Below are 16190 nucleotides of genomic sequence, written 5' to 3' on the forward strand. Positions count from 1 at the left end.
AACGTGCAGCGTCTTCTATGTTGGGGCAGTGCTCGGGGGGCCGTATGGGGCTGGCCATGCTGCCAAGGAGGGCTTGGTGCCCCCCAGGAAGCTCAGGAGGGATGGGCTGGCAGCACTCAGGCTCCTACATCGTCCCTCCCCATGGACAACGTAGGAACCTCTCCAAAATTAGGCATGATGGAGGTGGGGGGGCACATGAAATTCAGAGGGTCCGTCCAAAAAAATGCTGTGCTGTTTGCCCGCAGTCTGGGGCTGCAGACCCACCCCCCAGCAATTCCACTCCCTCCACCCCAGCAGGGTTTGGTGGGGTTACTCCCTTCTGCCACAAGACCTTAATCCCTCTGCTCCTGGAGAAACATATGGGAAATCCCCAGAACAATTAGACTGGAGCAAGCAAAAGCCTCCAACCCTTCCAAAAAACCTCTCCAACTTCTAGGTCAAAGTATGGGTCACTTCTCACTGCAGTGATGATTTGCTCAGCCCTTCTGCAGACTTCCCCTCTTGCCCCCTCTCCTCATATCAAGGCACTACAGCCAACTTCAACATGGCCAATCTGATGGTGGATTCAGCATCCAGCTTTTAGCCCCATTCCCCGATTTTTCTGGGCTCCAGGCAAAGGGAGGTCGGATGCCTTTGCCCCAGGGAAGTGGGAGTTAGCTCATCTTCCAACACTGCCAAGTGAAAATGGAACTCATCCAAGCAAGCACTGTCAGCTCGGGGACTCCAGAAATAAATGCATTAATAACTCCTCCAAGGAGATCACTGACAAGGAAGGCAAGATGCCCCTCTACCTGGGCTGGCTCCACTGCCTGTGCAACTTCTTCGGGGGAAATTTCTCCCGTGAGAAATAAGGATGCAAGGTTCAGTGTCGACAGTGGGTTTACTGCTACGGGAGTGCAGCATGCAGCCACGCACGGCCTCTTCGCTCCAGAGCCAGTTTGGTCAAGTAGATTTGAGCAGGTCAAAATGCTGCCCCTGCACAAAACAGGACTACGGACCCATGAGAGCAGCAAGAAGCTGCCCTGCAGGCATCACGGCTCCTCCAGGCATGGACGGAAGAAGTCTGCTTTATTTGGAGGAGGGGAGGAAAGGCTTTCCAAGAAACTCTCCCATCTCTTTTGCCAGAACCTCCAAAACACAATTCTAGGCTTTGCTGAGGAAAGGCATCTTGGAACAGAAGAAACTACCAAAGTGATCCAAGACAACAGGTTGTCCCGGTGCAAATCCTGCTCTGGCTGCAGGGAACGGGCCCGGGAGATATGCCTGCATGCTCTGTGTTTGCCCACATAACCGCCACACAAATTCCCTGGCCAGGAGCAACTGCTGGGCTACAAGATGATTAGAAAGCCTTATGTGCACCCCACTGCCTGAGGGGAATATCTGGAGCACAGAAAGAGGGAAGCAGCTGTTGCATAGGCAAACACAGTATAGGATGGATCAGAGGCGGACTTTGCTGAGGTCCCATCTGTCTACCATGGCTGTGTTTTGTTTTCCCTCAGGGACACCAGTAGTTAATGCTATCTTCTGTCTACCGCATCCCAGATCAGAGGTTTCATTAAGCAGATGATCCTGGTAAGGCTACAGAATTAGCAATATTCGCAAGAAGGTCAAATCTCTTGGAGCCCACTCAGTGGTGCGTATCTCTGCGTCAACCAGGATGCCCCCACAAACACCCTGGACCGAAGCCCACCAAGGGTCCCCCTTGGGCACAGAGGAATTCCGGCCGATTTCTCTCCTCCCTGCTCTCCTACCTGCAACACGTAGCCCTCCCGGGCACTCTGCTCCCGGCCCAGTGCCACTTTCAGCTGGTCCTGCAGGTGCCGGTTCTGCTCCAGGAGCTCCAGGGCCTCCTTCTGCTTCTGCTCCAGCTGCAGGGACATGAACAGAGACAGCGTCCAGGGAGTGGGCAGAGGGTCGGCCATAAGGAGCAAGCGGCTCGGAGGGGACATAGAGCAGAATGAATGGGGCACCGCTGTTCCGCTCTGCTCCGGGATCTGCATTTCATTTTGCCAGGCAAAATCCCTCCCCCCTGAAAGAATTAAGTTATGCCTTAGTTTAATTCGTAAAGCTCACTGTAGCAAACGATGAACGGCACCAGCTTGTGCCAGGCATGACCCAGGCAAATCCCAGCCCGGTTCAGATCGGTGATACTCCTGGTTACTCCACACCTGCACCCCTTTCATTCCTGCTAATACACCTTAATCCCAACTAAAAACAACCTTTGTTATCCCAGGCATGGACCTCTTCCAAGTGAGCTGAGTCTCCACCTTTCTTTTCCTAAAATCGGAAGACTGCTTGACGTAGGCTCCACAAAAAGGGAACCTTTGTGGTGTGTGCTACAATTCAAGCCAGTTTATATTTTTGTAGACATAACTGCAGACACAAGTCTCTACAGCTACAGAGGCACACAGAATTATGGGCTCGAATTTAGAGTCTGGTTAATATGCATCAGTTGTACCCATCTCATCAGAGGCAGGCTGGCCAACAACCAACGAAAGCGTAGGCTGCATGGGCTGGGAGAGGGTAATGAAGTACCACCCTTGCAAGAACAGCCCTTTCTGCAGCCGTGGGAATGTGAAAACTGCCGGCAGAGCCGTACGGGAACGGACACGGATCTGTGCCCTGCCAGCTCCCCAGGGGACCCTACAGCATCCCCATTCGTTCCTATTACAAAGTGGGAATAAATGCAGCTTTTTTAAGCCTTGTTCAGGCTTCCTACAGTTCCTGCAGCAGCCTGAAGGCCATTTCGGCAGGCAGCCTGCACCCCGCGCACCCCGCTTTACCTCCTTCTCCAGCAGCGTGGTCAAGTGCTGCTTCGTCAGCCCCTCGTCCCGGTCCTCGGTGTGGGCGAGGTGCAGGGGTGCAATGGGGATCTGCTTCTCCTCCCGCAGCGGGGTGGTCTCCACCTGGTGCCAGCGCTGCTCGATCTCCACATGGACGTTTTGTGGTTTGATGTCCGCTGGGACGGGCAGGATCCGGTCCACCTCCATCCTGAGCGCCTCTTCCGACCCTGCCCCATCCACAGTATCGATCATCTCGAAGCGCTTGCGCCGCTCCTCCCGCCGGCGGGCCCGCTCCCGCTCCAGCTCTCCTGGGTCGGAGTCGGTGGCACCGGCGTCCCTGGGGAAGGCGGCAGAACCGCTCTTGGAGGAGTCTGCAGCGTTTGCACGCTCCTGCGCCAGGGCTTGCTGGATGGGGCGAAATTCGGCCCAGTCAAAGGTCTTGGACCGTCCTTCTCGCCGGCGCTCCCGGGCACGGCTCCGCTTCTGCTCCGGGTCCAGCTCAGCTTGTTCCGCATCTGGCTTCTCGCTCGGCTTTGGACCAGTCTCGAAGGAAGAGCTTGTTTTACTCTTCTCTTCTGGCAGGGAGCTGTGAGGACAGAGAGAAGGTGAAGGAAAGCATCAGTGGGTGCTCAAGGCGGCCAGGCGCTCCCATGCATGCCTCGAAGAGCTGGGTGGAAAGGGGCTGCTGGAAGCCCAAGCCAATGCCATGTGGGTGCCCCCCTGCCCCTCCATCTCCCGTCGCCTCTCGGGCACAGGAGCCGCCGCTGCCCTTCCCCGGGGTCACGCTGGTGTGCAAAGCCTTGATGCAAGCAGCCCCGGCTGCTCCTGGGCACCCCCCGGCCCCCGGAGAGCAGCCGATCCCAACCTCGCTCCTCCTCGGCAGCCGCCCTGGGGCCGGTGACCACGACCCAGCAGCAGCCCGTGGCCAAGGCAGCGACCCCGAACCGTCCTGCCAGGCGGGGAAGAGGCTTCGAAAGCTCCTCCAGCGCCCGCCGGCTGGCTCGCCGCCCGCCTCCTCGGCTGCGGGGCTCCATGCACACACGCCGGTCGATGCAGCCATAGTCACGTGCTTGCGGGGAGGATGCCACCAGTCCCACCAAAGTCAGTCTGGCTTCAGAGCTGCGGGGCGGAGAAGCACAGAGCAGCTCCCAGAAGTCTTGGGCAACGGGGGGAAGGTTTTCCTCGAGCTTGGCAAGTCGGGGTATTAATGGGTTGAAAACTTCTCCGTGCCACTATCTGCACTGAAGGCACAGATCTCCCCCGGGGAAACCAGCCTTGTGGGCAGCACGGGCAGCCACGGGGAGCTGCACGCCGTATGCGCAGTTGTCGGTGCAGCAAGGAGAGCAAGAGTTATTCAACACACCACGGAAGTCACTGAAAACGCTGATTTCTCAAGCAAGGAATGATTTTTAGTGCTGAGTTAGAGGGTGGTGGGTTGAGAGGGGAGACATACTCGTCAAGCAGGGAAAGTAATAGGGGAAGGCAATACTGTTTCCAACCTACGGATAATCCATAATGCAGTGTTAGCTTACTAAACGTAGACATGCCAGCCTTGTAACATGCAGATCAAAATTAAAAAAAGAAAATGGCAGTATGCTAAGTTTGCAGAGGAAGCCCGTCCCAAGGGAGTGGCAGGCATTTGCTGAACCCTCTTTGCTAGCAGAAGCCCCCGAGATGCCTCCTGAGGCACAGCCCTGCTGCTCAGGCTGACTCCTGGCTCTCCCCCCTTCCAGTACAACCAGAGCATCCCCCCGGGCTCCAGCCTCCAGCGCAGCCTCGACAAGCTTTCTAGAAGGGCGCAGCGGAAAGAGCTGGAAAGCAGCTCCCCGGGCCCTTCGCTGCAGGCAAAGCACCGCTAACGGGGCTCTGACCCACGGGACCACATGCACTGAGACTGCCGCGACCGGGAGGGAGCAGCAGCAGCACGGCTTCTCCTCCCGCCTTGGTAACACACCCCAGCTCCCGCAGCCAACAACCTCATGTATGTGCATGTGCCCAAAACAAAGAATGGAGCAGAAGAGATGACTCTGCATGGGTCCAGGGCTAGTATCTTCCGATGCACTTTCATCCACGATCAAACCACAGGCTCGGTAGAGCTGGGTTTCAAGAAACTCTCGCAGCTACAGGCTAAAACCAGCTCGGAGATAATTCCTTCTTCAGCTCTGTCACTTGCAGCTAATAAAATAAACCCAAAAGGCACCACGATGAAACCTCCTCACTTCTCAACCATTAGAAGATATTGCATGACTCGAAAGCCAGGCGCTCAATCTGGAGTCAGTTAGTGATTACAGCTGCATTTAAATAAATAAGTAAAGCGGGGATGAGATGGAGTCTTAAAATGGAGAAGAGAGCTAGGAAAAAAGGGGGGCCCAGGGCCCCTTGGACACTGTTGAGAGACAGAAATTATGCTGCTCTGAATACCACGTGGAAGAATCTCAGCATTTCTAGAGGTGACATTTCTCACGAGCTCATTTCTCCTCTGCTGCTTTCCAAAGGGCATGGGATGTCTGTCAGGGAGCGGAGGGACGGCCGCTGGGAACTGAGTTAAGAGACTCAGAAGACTGACCCGAAGTTTCTTGTTTCATCTCCCGCCAGTGCCCCACGGCTATTAATTCTGCTCAAGCGTTTCACATCTCCTCCGTCCCAGCCAAATTAATTCACATCACATGGGAAGGGGGGGTCTTTGCCTCACAATGGTATTTATAGGTCAAAACAAAAAGGTTTTTTTAATACAGGTGGCTGTGGGAGCGGTGCAAGCTGTGAGCCGAGCGCGCTGCCACAGTGTGCAAAAAGCACGTGAAGGCTGCAGGGAACTGGCGGGGGCACTGGGGAACTCAGCCTCATCGGGGTGGGGAGCTGAACAAGGACCCAGCACTGAAGCGGCCACCTTCTTTCTTGTGGGTATTTTATATCTGCATGGTCATCGTTAGCAGAGTGTAATTAGTGCCTCTGCAGATTGCAGGGCACCGCTGAGGGCAGGGAGCAGTGCAGCACCTGCCCCCCCGCCCCAGGTGCTGACACACGCAGCAATATAAACAGTAATTAGGACTTGAGTAACCAAGAAAACGTGCGTTTGGCTCGGTGGAGACACGGCAGCGGGTTAACGAGACGCGGCGGAGGGCTGCAGGAGCATGCCGAGTCAGACTGGCCCCGGGGACGAGCACCGCCGCCCTCCTGGCACAGCCCAGCATCCAGACTAACGTCCCTCTCGCACCCCGGCCGCGCTGTGCAGACGTTTGCCACCTCTCCATCACAAGCCTTTGGCAGTCTGTCCTTCGGCTTTCCAGCAGCCTTGTCCGCAAGCCTCTCCCCGGGTGAGGATGTTAACGACGTGCCCGAAGCCAGGCGGGACGGGCTGGGATACCCCGTGCACCCACGCGCCGTGGCAAAGGGCTGGCGAGCAGGCACCGGGTGAGCACAGCCCCGCTTCACGCGTGGCACAGCCCTGCAGCTCACAGCGACAACTTCTCAGCAACGTGACTAACCCACGCCAGACTCTACCCCATCCGAAACCAGCTTGGTGGAAAATGACAGCAGTGCACCTACAATTCCCTTTTCCCCAGCTCAAGATTGAGATTCCCGGTCTATTTAAGCAGCGTAACAAGTTACTGCCCAACTGGTACCTGCGCTCGGACCCTCTCACTGGGGTGAGCCAGGTCAAACCCCTTTGCGTGGGCTCAGAGCAGATGCAGAGCGCAGGACTATCGTGCTGCAGTAACCTGTTAGGCTATAAATACATCTGGCTCTTTAAAGGCAGAGAGGTCCCCTCAAATTTCGCTGGTCTTCATCTTCATATCTAGTCACATCGGAAGATACCAGTGTGGGGAAATCAAGTGTCAAGACCAGGTTGTTTCTTCCCTTCTCTCTGGCTTTTATTTAAAGAAAAAAAAAAGGGGGGAAAAAAAAGAAAAGAAAGAAAAATAAATGGAAACTGCAGGACTTCCCATCCGAGGTGCAGAAAAGGAGGAGCATGCAGTGAATCACGAGATATACAAACCACAAAATGTTAATACAGGAGAGAACACAGTTTTCCAACCTGGGCTTCAGCACGGATAGTTTCAAAGAGAAGTTTTTCCTGGGATTGCATGGAAATCAAACATACACAGGAGTGAGGAGAGAGGCGGCTTCCCCGACACCCCCGCGAGATCCACCAGAGCTCGGGCAGGGCTGGGAAACGGTGGCCAAGAGCCAAGCGGGACGGGGAAGGAGAGGCTGGAGCATCTCCAGGTCAACAGCACCGGGTGAGAAGAGCCATTCCATCAATGCAGGAACAAACCTGGCAAAAACCTGCTCGCTGCAGCTACGGTAAGGACAGGAGACGGAGTTAATGGTGCGGCCGTGTCCACGAAGCCTGTAAGAGGTGGCCCATACGAGTGTGGCTGGCGTGGTTAGCTGTGAGGAGGTCAAACACCCTTTACCCGCAGCCGCAAGCGCTCACAGAAGGGACTCTGTGAAGCGAGGGGTCCCTTCCTCTGGCACTGACGGCAGGAGGAGACGCGAGCATTACTAACGTGTAAGGGGAATGAGCTGCGGCAGCTATCTGGAAGATCAAAAGAGGAGGGAAGATGATTTGCTGGCTGGAGTTTAAAATTTATCAGAGCCAAACAGCTTCTAAATTGAACCCTGGGCTTGTGCTGCCGTGACCCGTGGAGGGGATGGGCAGCTCGTGCTGAACAGTAGCCAGAGGAAAGGGAGAACCCAGCACAACTGAATCCAAGTGGTTTCACAATACCTGGTGGGAATCCAGAGGAGCCTTGATATAGGAACAGTATTTCATATTCCTATGCACAAATTAAAGCCACATTTTCAACCCTCGTTGAAATCTGTACGCGTAAGAGTAACTCAGCATATCAGTATCCCCACAAAGCATATCCAAATTAAGCCCAGAGAGGGATGTGAGAAAAAGCCGCAGCTTCCAGGAACAGACAGGCTCAGAAAGAGGAAAGAAAGGTGGTAAGGGAAGAGTTACTCCTGCACAGCAAACCAGACAACTGCAGGGGCTGCTAAACTCCCCCCTTTACCTTGTAACATCGGGAGCAGTGGTGGGGCGAACGTGCTTCATGATGGTCTGGATCCAGTTGCGGCGAATGCCCGACGTCATGGCGGAGAGGGTGAACTCCCCTTCCTTCGTCTAGGGAGAAAGGAGGACTGGCTCAGAGCAGCTGATTGCACCCACCAGCCCCCTCCCAACCCCCAACAGCACCCTGCACCCAGCCCCGAGCACCCAGCGCTGGGGCACTGCTCGCCGGCCGTGTGGAGGTCGTACCCAGCCCCTCCATCCCCCAGCACGCTCACGGTGGGAATTAGCGTTTCTCAGCAATCAACACTAGTTTTGCCGTTGCTGAGACCCTAAGGCTGAGACAAAACCTTCCCTTTCCCCCTCCTTTTTTTGTGAACCAAAAAAGTGGCTCTCAGACCCAAGGCCATAGCTCCCTGGAGCACTGTGGGGGATGCCGGGTGGCCTCTCGTAGGTGTTTGGGGAGATGTTTCCCTTGCCACGGACAAGCATCCCCAAGCAGCGGCACAGCAAGAGCAGCCCCATCGGCCGTCCTGCAGCCGGACTCTTTCTCCTCCCCACGTTTTCCTTACATGGATCTGGAAGCCGTAGTTTCGCTGAACAGGGTACTCAGTAACATCATAGCACGTGGATAAATCGATTTCTCCATCCAGGTCAGCTGCCTGGAGAGGGAAGAGGTAAAATAAGCTGTAATGCTTTGCAATCCCAAAGTGCGGTGGGCTCGCAGGGAGGCACGCAGCAGGTCCTCGAGAAGCACAAAGCCCTGAAGAGCAACGCTCCAGGACCTCGGCATCCGGGAAGACAAGCTGTCAGGGGTCAGTCTGGGAGCACCTGGGGCTCCCCTGGGTTGAGAGTGATGTGTTTAATGCCAAGGGGGAAGACACTTACCTCCTCCGCCACTGAATCCCGGTAGTATCTCAGGCTCTGGTCGGTTAGCACAAACCAGTGCTTCTTCCACTAGGAAACAACCAAGACGGGGCAGTTAAAATCCTGCTCCTTCCCCACTAGCAGAGCCCAGGCAGCTCATCACAGGTCATCTGGCAGAGATGCCCCGCAGGGAGGGAGCTTGCAGCCTCTCCCCTCCCAGCTCTGCACCCGGCTTCACTGAGAGGCCCTCTCGGGCGGAAGGGGAGACCCGAACAGGCAGCAGTGCAAGGGACGCAGTGATGGTTTGCACTGCCAGGACCCCAATTTCCCCAGCGCTGCCGCACTGGCGGAGCACTGGACCCTCAGCAGCACCAACCCTGCATGTGACAGTGAAACACCATGAGAGTCACGGGGGCAGTCGGAGCCTTCCCATTAGCTCTGCTGGCAAGACGATGCTTTTAGTGGCTGCACTTAAAGCCTTGGAGGGATCTTTTCTTTTAGAAAAAAAAAAAAAAGAGCAGTAAAACATTAATGTTTTATCTGCAGTACCTAGAAATTGAGCTGGAGCCTATTCCTGGCCCTTGCTCTACACAAATACGCCTTCTGCACACTCCCAGCGAGGCACAGGCTTACCCAAGGCAGCTTTCAGTTAATAAAGCGCTCGCTCCAGCAGCCGATTCCCCCTCTGGCTGCCTACAGACGTGCCCTGGGCCCCAGGGCCCAACACACCAGCGGGCACCCACAGTGGAGCCACAGGCCATGGCACTCACAGCCACGGGCAAGTCGCCCTCATTCTCCCTCGACGGGCTGAGCAGGAGGGAAGGAAACCCAGGGAAGGGGCAGTTTGCAAACAGCCAGGGCACCCACGCCATCCCGGTGTCAGTGCCCATCCCTAAGGCTCTGACAGAGCAGCACATCCCGCATCCCTCCGGGAATGGGACAGGAGGAAAGCGGCAGCGGCTGCTTCCCTCAGTGCCAACTCACAGGCATTTATTTAATTCTTGGCCTTGCCATTTCCCCGGTGCTCAGGAGACCTTATCTGAGCCTCATTACTGATGCCAAAGAGGTTGCTGGGTCGCAAGGGAGATGAGCCTAATAGAGAATGGGAACACAAAACCAGCGCTGCTATCCAAGCTGCCCGGCTCCTTAGAAACCCACGACACAATATCCAGCTGTGGGGCTTTGAAACCTCCCCAGGACAGAGCACCAGCTATTCCCGCACCAAGTCAAACACCGTTTGCACAGGGCTTGCACACAACCACCGCTGCCTGGCTCCAGAGCTGTACAAATTCCCTGTCGCTGCTCTGCCCCAGTGCCTACATCTGGTTTCTCCCATCTGGAGCACAGCCCAATACTGATCTACCCTGCAAGGACATCAGGGCTCCGTCAGTGCCCAGAGCAGCCTGCACAGCTGGGACGTCAGAGCGAGCGTCAGCTGCCAGAAACCGGGACCGACTGTGGCACTGAAGAGTGACACGAAGGGCAGAGCCTTCCCCGGACTCACCTGCCCGTCCTCGTACTGCTTTGTCAACCAGCCCTTCTTGAAATTCAGCAGGTCGGGCTGCAAGAAAGGAGAGGGGCAATCAGAGGGGAGGATGGAAGCATCCGCACCCAGCAGACAACAGCAGCAGCTTGATAAAACACAGCGCAGCAATAAAAGAGACCAGCAACGGTTAAATCGGATCATTATACTGTGTGGAGCTAAACGTTTGCTCCCAGGAGGAACAGAGACGCACTGCATGGTTTCTTCAGGCTGTCCCCTTCCTAGCACTTCTCTTGCAATTTCCTACTGTTAGACCAGCATCACGGAGGAAGGAGAAGCAAGAAATTAGCAAGACTGCAGGCAGTTTTGCCCCTCTATCATATACTACGAAGGAAAAACTATCTGCTATTCATGCAAAGCTGCAGGGTTCTAAATACGGCTGAGTCCCCAAGGCTGGAAATACAGGGAATCCGAGCACTGCACCACCCAAACGACACCTGCTCTTTCCTCCAAAGCGGGTGCAGCGGGATGTTGAAGCTTGGAGAAAAGCAACCAAGACAGTGTGGGATAACTCCCACCAGCCCTTCCTCCCAGCCCTGCCCGTGCGCAGGGAAGGATGTGGTGGAAATGCTTTCTCTCCCTCGAGGCTGAGCTCCTCCAGCTGCTCCATGTGCTGCAGAGTGGAGGAGGAAAGGCCAGCAGTGTGTGAAATGCAGCTGTAGCATCTGACAGCCTATAGCAAGGGGAGCAATGGAAAACTGGGGTCTGGAAGCCTATTCAGTCAAACCTATGCTGTGGGGCAGCACATCCTGCACTGGAGTGCTCCCACGGTGGCAGGAACGCAGCCTCGCTCCACAAAACACATGGGAAAGTAAATGCCACCTTACCCTTCCCAAAGCCCTAGAGAATTGGAAGAAGGAGCGGACAGACGCCAGCCTGAGCAACCCTGGCTGTGATGTGGCTGCAGGCAACAAACCCGCCAAGCCCCACCAGGACCTGCTGACGAGGCAGTGATAAGCCACGAACGAACTATAGAGAAAATTTCATTTGCAATGACTACATCCATCTCTGCAGCAGGCTATGAGAGCTGGGCATCCTAACCTCAGCCCTAATTTACCCTGAGAGAGCGATACCACTACCTGCCTGCTTCTCCTCTGTCAAAGTGCCCGTGGGATCACGGCCCCTGGGTCTGGGTCCTGTTTAAGCTCTTTTTTGTACAACAGGAGAGCGTCAAGCAAAGGATCTGCATTTTGGATCAAAAATAACCAGCTCCCCAACCACGCACTTTGCAGAGAAGGAAAACAGAAGTAGTGCAAGTGTTACAGTTGCTCATGGGCTTGTTATTTATCAACTGGGAAGAAGCACAGGGCAAGAATCTTCTGCAAAAGCAGATGAATCCCTCCTTAGCAGCGTTCATACTACTTTACTATACTTCTTAGTTTCCTTAAAGTTTAAGCAAAGGTGTAGAAGCAGCCAGAGAGGAAAGACGCTGCTAAGCAGTACATGCAGCTTTCAGACTGGGCTGCAGCGACACACTACAGAAGCACCCGGAGCAGGAAGGTTTCTCCTGCAGGTCCCGCTCCTCCACAGAAACCCCTTTGTTTTCCTCCGACTGCTTGGGCAGGCAGGAGAAGACAGGCTTTGCCTGAAGCTGCAAAGCTGCTGAAGCACGAAAAATTTGGGACCAGCTGCCACTGAAGGGTGTAGACATTAGAAACCAAAACCAGATGAAGCACTTGATGGAAGAGATACCCACGCAGCGCAAGCCACAGCTCTGCTGTAACCCACCGAGCCTAACAAGGGATGAACTCTCCCCTGGCTTTTATCCTGACGGATAACCGATCTGATCTGACACGGTGAACCCGACGGGCAGGGGAGAGCCTTGCAATCATGGTTGCAAGCCAGCAGGCGTGCAGGTTTTTCTTATGTTGCTACTTTTATAGCAGGAGTGGCACAATAAAGGCGTACTTAATGCAAGGAAAAAGTTTTCTTCCCACTGACAGCATGATCTTCTTGCCTTCATTAGACAATGTGCTTCGCCACTTAATATGCCCTTCTTGCACCTTTTTATTACCACTGAGAATTTAAAAATCACTGTCGTGGCTGTACAAGTCTACATGAAAAGCTATACAGAAACGTAAGCCACTGCATTTTTCTGAGCAGTCCTTGAACAGGAGCTGTCCATCCATGAAAAATGCAGCTCATATTTACAATGGCTGTGTAATCTTTTTGAGAGATTAGCAAGTGTATTTATTTTGTTCCTGCAGAAGGGTGGTGAGTGAGAGAAAAGCATTTTGTGTTTGTTCTGTACTGTTTGCCCCCAGGTCTGGTAAGCATTTGAAATATGCAAAGGGAAGAAAGCTCAGGAGGGCAGGTTCAGCCCTTCCTCGCAGCCTTCGACCCGCTGACACCCACTTGCAACTGCATAAACATCAAGGAAGCATCATTCGAAAGCCAGCACATGTGTTAGCTCTCCTTAACATGCCAGGTCACAGAAATCTGCTCTGAATCTGAGCGTATCCTATGTCCTATGTGCTATGGGGAAAGCAGCACAGTAAAGTTTTCACCAGACCTGCCCGGGAAGGGCCTCTCATGTCCTGCCCCAGGGCAGAGGACACGGCCCCGGTGGCTCACCGTCATAGAGGACTCCGTGGACCTTCTATCCAGCGATTTTGCCCGGCGATGCGGGGACAGAGGAGACGCAGACACATCCAGGATGGAGCCCACAGCTCCACCTTCGCAAGTGAAGTCCTGTGTAAACAGCGTTAGCCCAGATCAGCGCAGGAACTAGGACAGTGAGTCTCACTCTCTTGGCTCATGGCACAAAAATCCGTGTATTTAAGGGGCATCTCGGGCTCAGAACAAGTGTCATTTCATTGGCAATACATTTTTTTGGTCCTCTCAGGCATTAATTTGTCCCCAATATATCTAAGCGTATCCGGGACTCTCAAGACTGCCTGTTTCTTTTGTTACTTCACCCCACCCTGATGTGTCCTGCCATGCCAGATGTGAAGTTTCCCTCTTTCTACTTTGGAGGAAGGAGAAAAGACAGCCTGATTTTCCACTCTGATCTGCAGCTGGGCCAAGGGAGCAGAGCAGCAAGCAGCAAACCTGCACAGACTGAGCACACACAGCGCTTTGGCTCCTGCATGAGCCTGACTGCGACTCCAGATCCCCTGCTCCACCCAGGGACAAACCCTGTAGCTAAACCCTCTATCCCGGGCTGCCGGATCCCAGGTGCCATCCTCCAAATCCCACCATGAGACCTTGGCTGAGCAGCTTACCCGTTTCCGTGGGAAAACCCTCTTCTCGCTCCTGCCCTGCCGCGTCTCACTGGAAAGGGCAGCACCAGCCGACATATTCGTTTCCATGTGCTCTGCGTTCTCAATATCTAATGCCTCAAATTTTTCAATGACCTGGGATCGCCTGGAAAACAGAAAGGGGAAACCAGAGCCGGTTTAAACACAAGAACAGCAACTGCGCTGAGCTGTACAATCCCACAAATTTAAGGCTGCAGAATTGATCGACCCAGTGTCTGTGGTCATGCCACCTGGCATTTGGTCCCTGTTTCTCTGCAAGCTCTAGTGTGCACAAATCCAGGGCAAAATGCCCTGATCTGACACGCACCATTTTACCTGCAGCCAAAGTGGGGAAAAACCTCACGCTACTCAGCTCCACAAACAGTATCTTCTTAAATATCTAGAAAACCCTTGCAAAACCAGCAATAACTTTTTATTTGTATATTTTACAGCCCTTTGAGAAGCAGGGATTATTGAGCAGCTTTGGCTTAAGCTTTGTCTTTACTCTCTAGCACTCCAGCTATTGATGGCCCCCCAGGCCACAGAGCAGAGACACATCGGACCAAGATGGGGTGCAGATGTAACGGGTACCTGCGTGTTCCCTGCAAGAGATACCCTGTAAAACTTCAGCCCCACACGGGTAACGGCCACAGGATTGTACTGAGTGAGGAGTGTCCGTCAGTGCCTCCAGACAACGGGTCTGGCTTGCAGGGTGTGCCAGCTGAAGAGGCATGAGGAGATGAGGAGCACCCTGTGCAGGCACAGCAAGGCATCCCCTGCAAAACCCCGGGGCTCTACCCTCCTCTCAGACTGGTCTGTAAATCTGGTACGGACAGCAGGGAGCACAACTTGGGCTCTCAGACACCGCCTTGGTGGCCCATCACACGTCTCCAAGGACGGAGGAGAACTATGAAGAAATGTAGATGGAACAGGAGCCAACCCTGGACCAAACCCAAATGGGATGCTCCTAAGAACGAGCAAACAACAGGCCTTTGCAGGTGGTATTAAAAGCACCATTTCAGCATGAAAAGCTGCTCGCTGACCCACAGGAGAGGAAATACTGGAATTTTCAAAGGACCTGCTGGTGTCTAAGTTTGCATGCCCGGGGGTTTGGGCAAGTATCAACCTCAGGTCTTTAATCACAACCTGGGAACGTGAAGCAATAACCCACCACCAACACACGCGCCAGCTGAGCTCCAAGCTGTGAGGTTTAAAGCTCAATTTTGAACCTCTCCAGAAAGCTCAATCTGGGTGGGTTCTTGACCCAAAATTTGGACCCACGTGTGGCGCATCTAAACTTGGGGCTGCTTGCTCTGTGTGAACCTCTAACGTGCATGAAAATCACAATGGCAACCACATGAGGGGAAACAGGTTATCCAGAAAAACATTTTTAACACTTCCCACAAAAAGGAACAGCAGGTTAAGTACCCAAAAACCATGAGATGTTTAGTTTTTAACCAACATTTGCACCAAATTCCATTAATGAGACGAACAGTCTGAGCACATCACATCCCCCGGCGGGCTGGGGGCCCCCCCACTGCTGCTCAGAGCCAGGCTGCCAGGACCGGGCGCTGAAGCCCACACCAAAGAGGAAGGGACAAAATCGGTGGAGAAGACTTGGCTTTGTAAATTCCAATGTCTCTGATGTTTTTACGGGACATCTGTTCAGCCCCTGCCGCCCCCCAGTTTGCAGACTGGGAGCGGGCAGATCCCGGGCTCGCACAGAGCTCCCAGTCCCCCTGGGATGTTCTGCTCACGAGATGTCCGCTCACATAAGCCAGCCTGCAGAGCATAAATCCACGTCCTGTGTTCACCGACAGACGGGGAACTGTTTTGGAGTCACAATTTTTTAACCCTTTTTACACTGGCTCAGCCTTCTCTGAGTCTCAGTTTAGGAGGGAGTAAGAGATCCATGAATTAACATTGTCTGTGCCCTATTAGGGGAAGGCCTGAAGAAAAACAAATCAGGAGGAAAAAAAAAAAACCCAACCAAAACCATAAAATAAAATCAAAAGCAGGTTGATTTCTCATGAAAGGGGCTGCACCACCAGGTTGTTCTACGGCTTGAGATTGAGATGAGATGGTAGCGAAGCAGGCGAAGTAAAGGCGGACACGTCACACAGCAACACAGCAGGAGAAGGTGGAGAGCAACAAGACCTGGAAGAAAACAAGGCTGGAAAATGAATGAACAGAAGAGGAAATTATATATCTGCATCTACATACAAAACAAAATCAAAATCATTCCAGTAATTCGTCACTGAGAAAGGGAGGAGAAAAATAAATCACTGCAACCAAATCACAGCCCCAAGGGTTAATATCATCCAGATTACAGGAAAGAATCGTGTTTTTTTTCCCATTAGCTCAACATTTCAGAGAGGTTACTGCTAGAGATCCTGGGGGGACGGGGAGGGGAAGGGCTCTCCTCTCCTCCCCACCCTGCCGAGGAGAGAGCTGCTCCCTCTGAACAGCAGCTCCATATTGACAAAACAAGGCTGTGGACAGGTATGAAGAAGCATTTTTAAAAGCTGCGGTGCAGTTCAGTGCTTTCTCAACTACAAAGCTCGTCCCAAGGAGTTCCTCGGCCATGCAGGCTGTTAATCTTTTCCAGGCCACTAAACCCGAGCTGCAGATCTCGGCTGTTAGGTGGAGGGGTGTGTGCAGTGGGAAGGAAAGCTATAAAGACCAGCACGAGCTATCGTTAAAGTGATTTTCTTTGATTGGAAGAAAGGGCTTGTTTTTAT

The 16190-nt window shown here is 53.7% G+C and overlaps 1 protein-coding gene across 1 annotated transcript in view; it reads right to left on the bottom strand.

Annotated features, from left to right (window-relative positions):
- MPRIP (myosin phosphatase Rho interacting protein) overlaps window positions 1-16190 on the bottom strand; it is an 81805-nt gene that overhangs the window by 16184 nt on the left and 49431 nt on the right. The window contains exons 8-15 of the mRNA XM_075718996.1: window positions 13435-13576; window positions 12785-12901; window positions 10172-10228; window positions 8689-8757; window positions 8373-8462; window positions 7805-7914; window positions 2784-3369; window positions 1752-1868 (exon numbers count right to left, since the gene is read on the bottom strand). Coding sequence (XP_075575111.1) covers window positions 1752-1868; window positions 2784-3369; window positions 7805-7914; window positions 8373-8462; window positions 8689-8757; window positions 10172-10228; window positions 12785-12901; window positions 13435-13576 — 1288 coding nt within the window. The remainder of the gene's footprint in view (window positions 1-1751; window positions 1869-2783; window positions 3370-7804; window positions 7915-8372; window positions 8463-8688; window positions 8758-10171; window positions 10229-12784; window positions 12902-13434; window positions 13577-16190) is intronic.

The sequence above is a fragment of the Pelecanus crispus genome, chromosome 11 (genome assembly GCF_030463565.1).
Source record: "Pelecanus crispus isolate bPelCri1 chromosome 11, bPelCri1.pri, whole genome shotgun sequence".
NCBI classification, from domain to species: domain Eukaryota; kingdom Metazoa; phylum Chordata; class Aves; order Pelecaniformes; family Pelecanidae; genus Pelecanus; species Pelecanus crispus.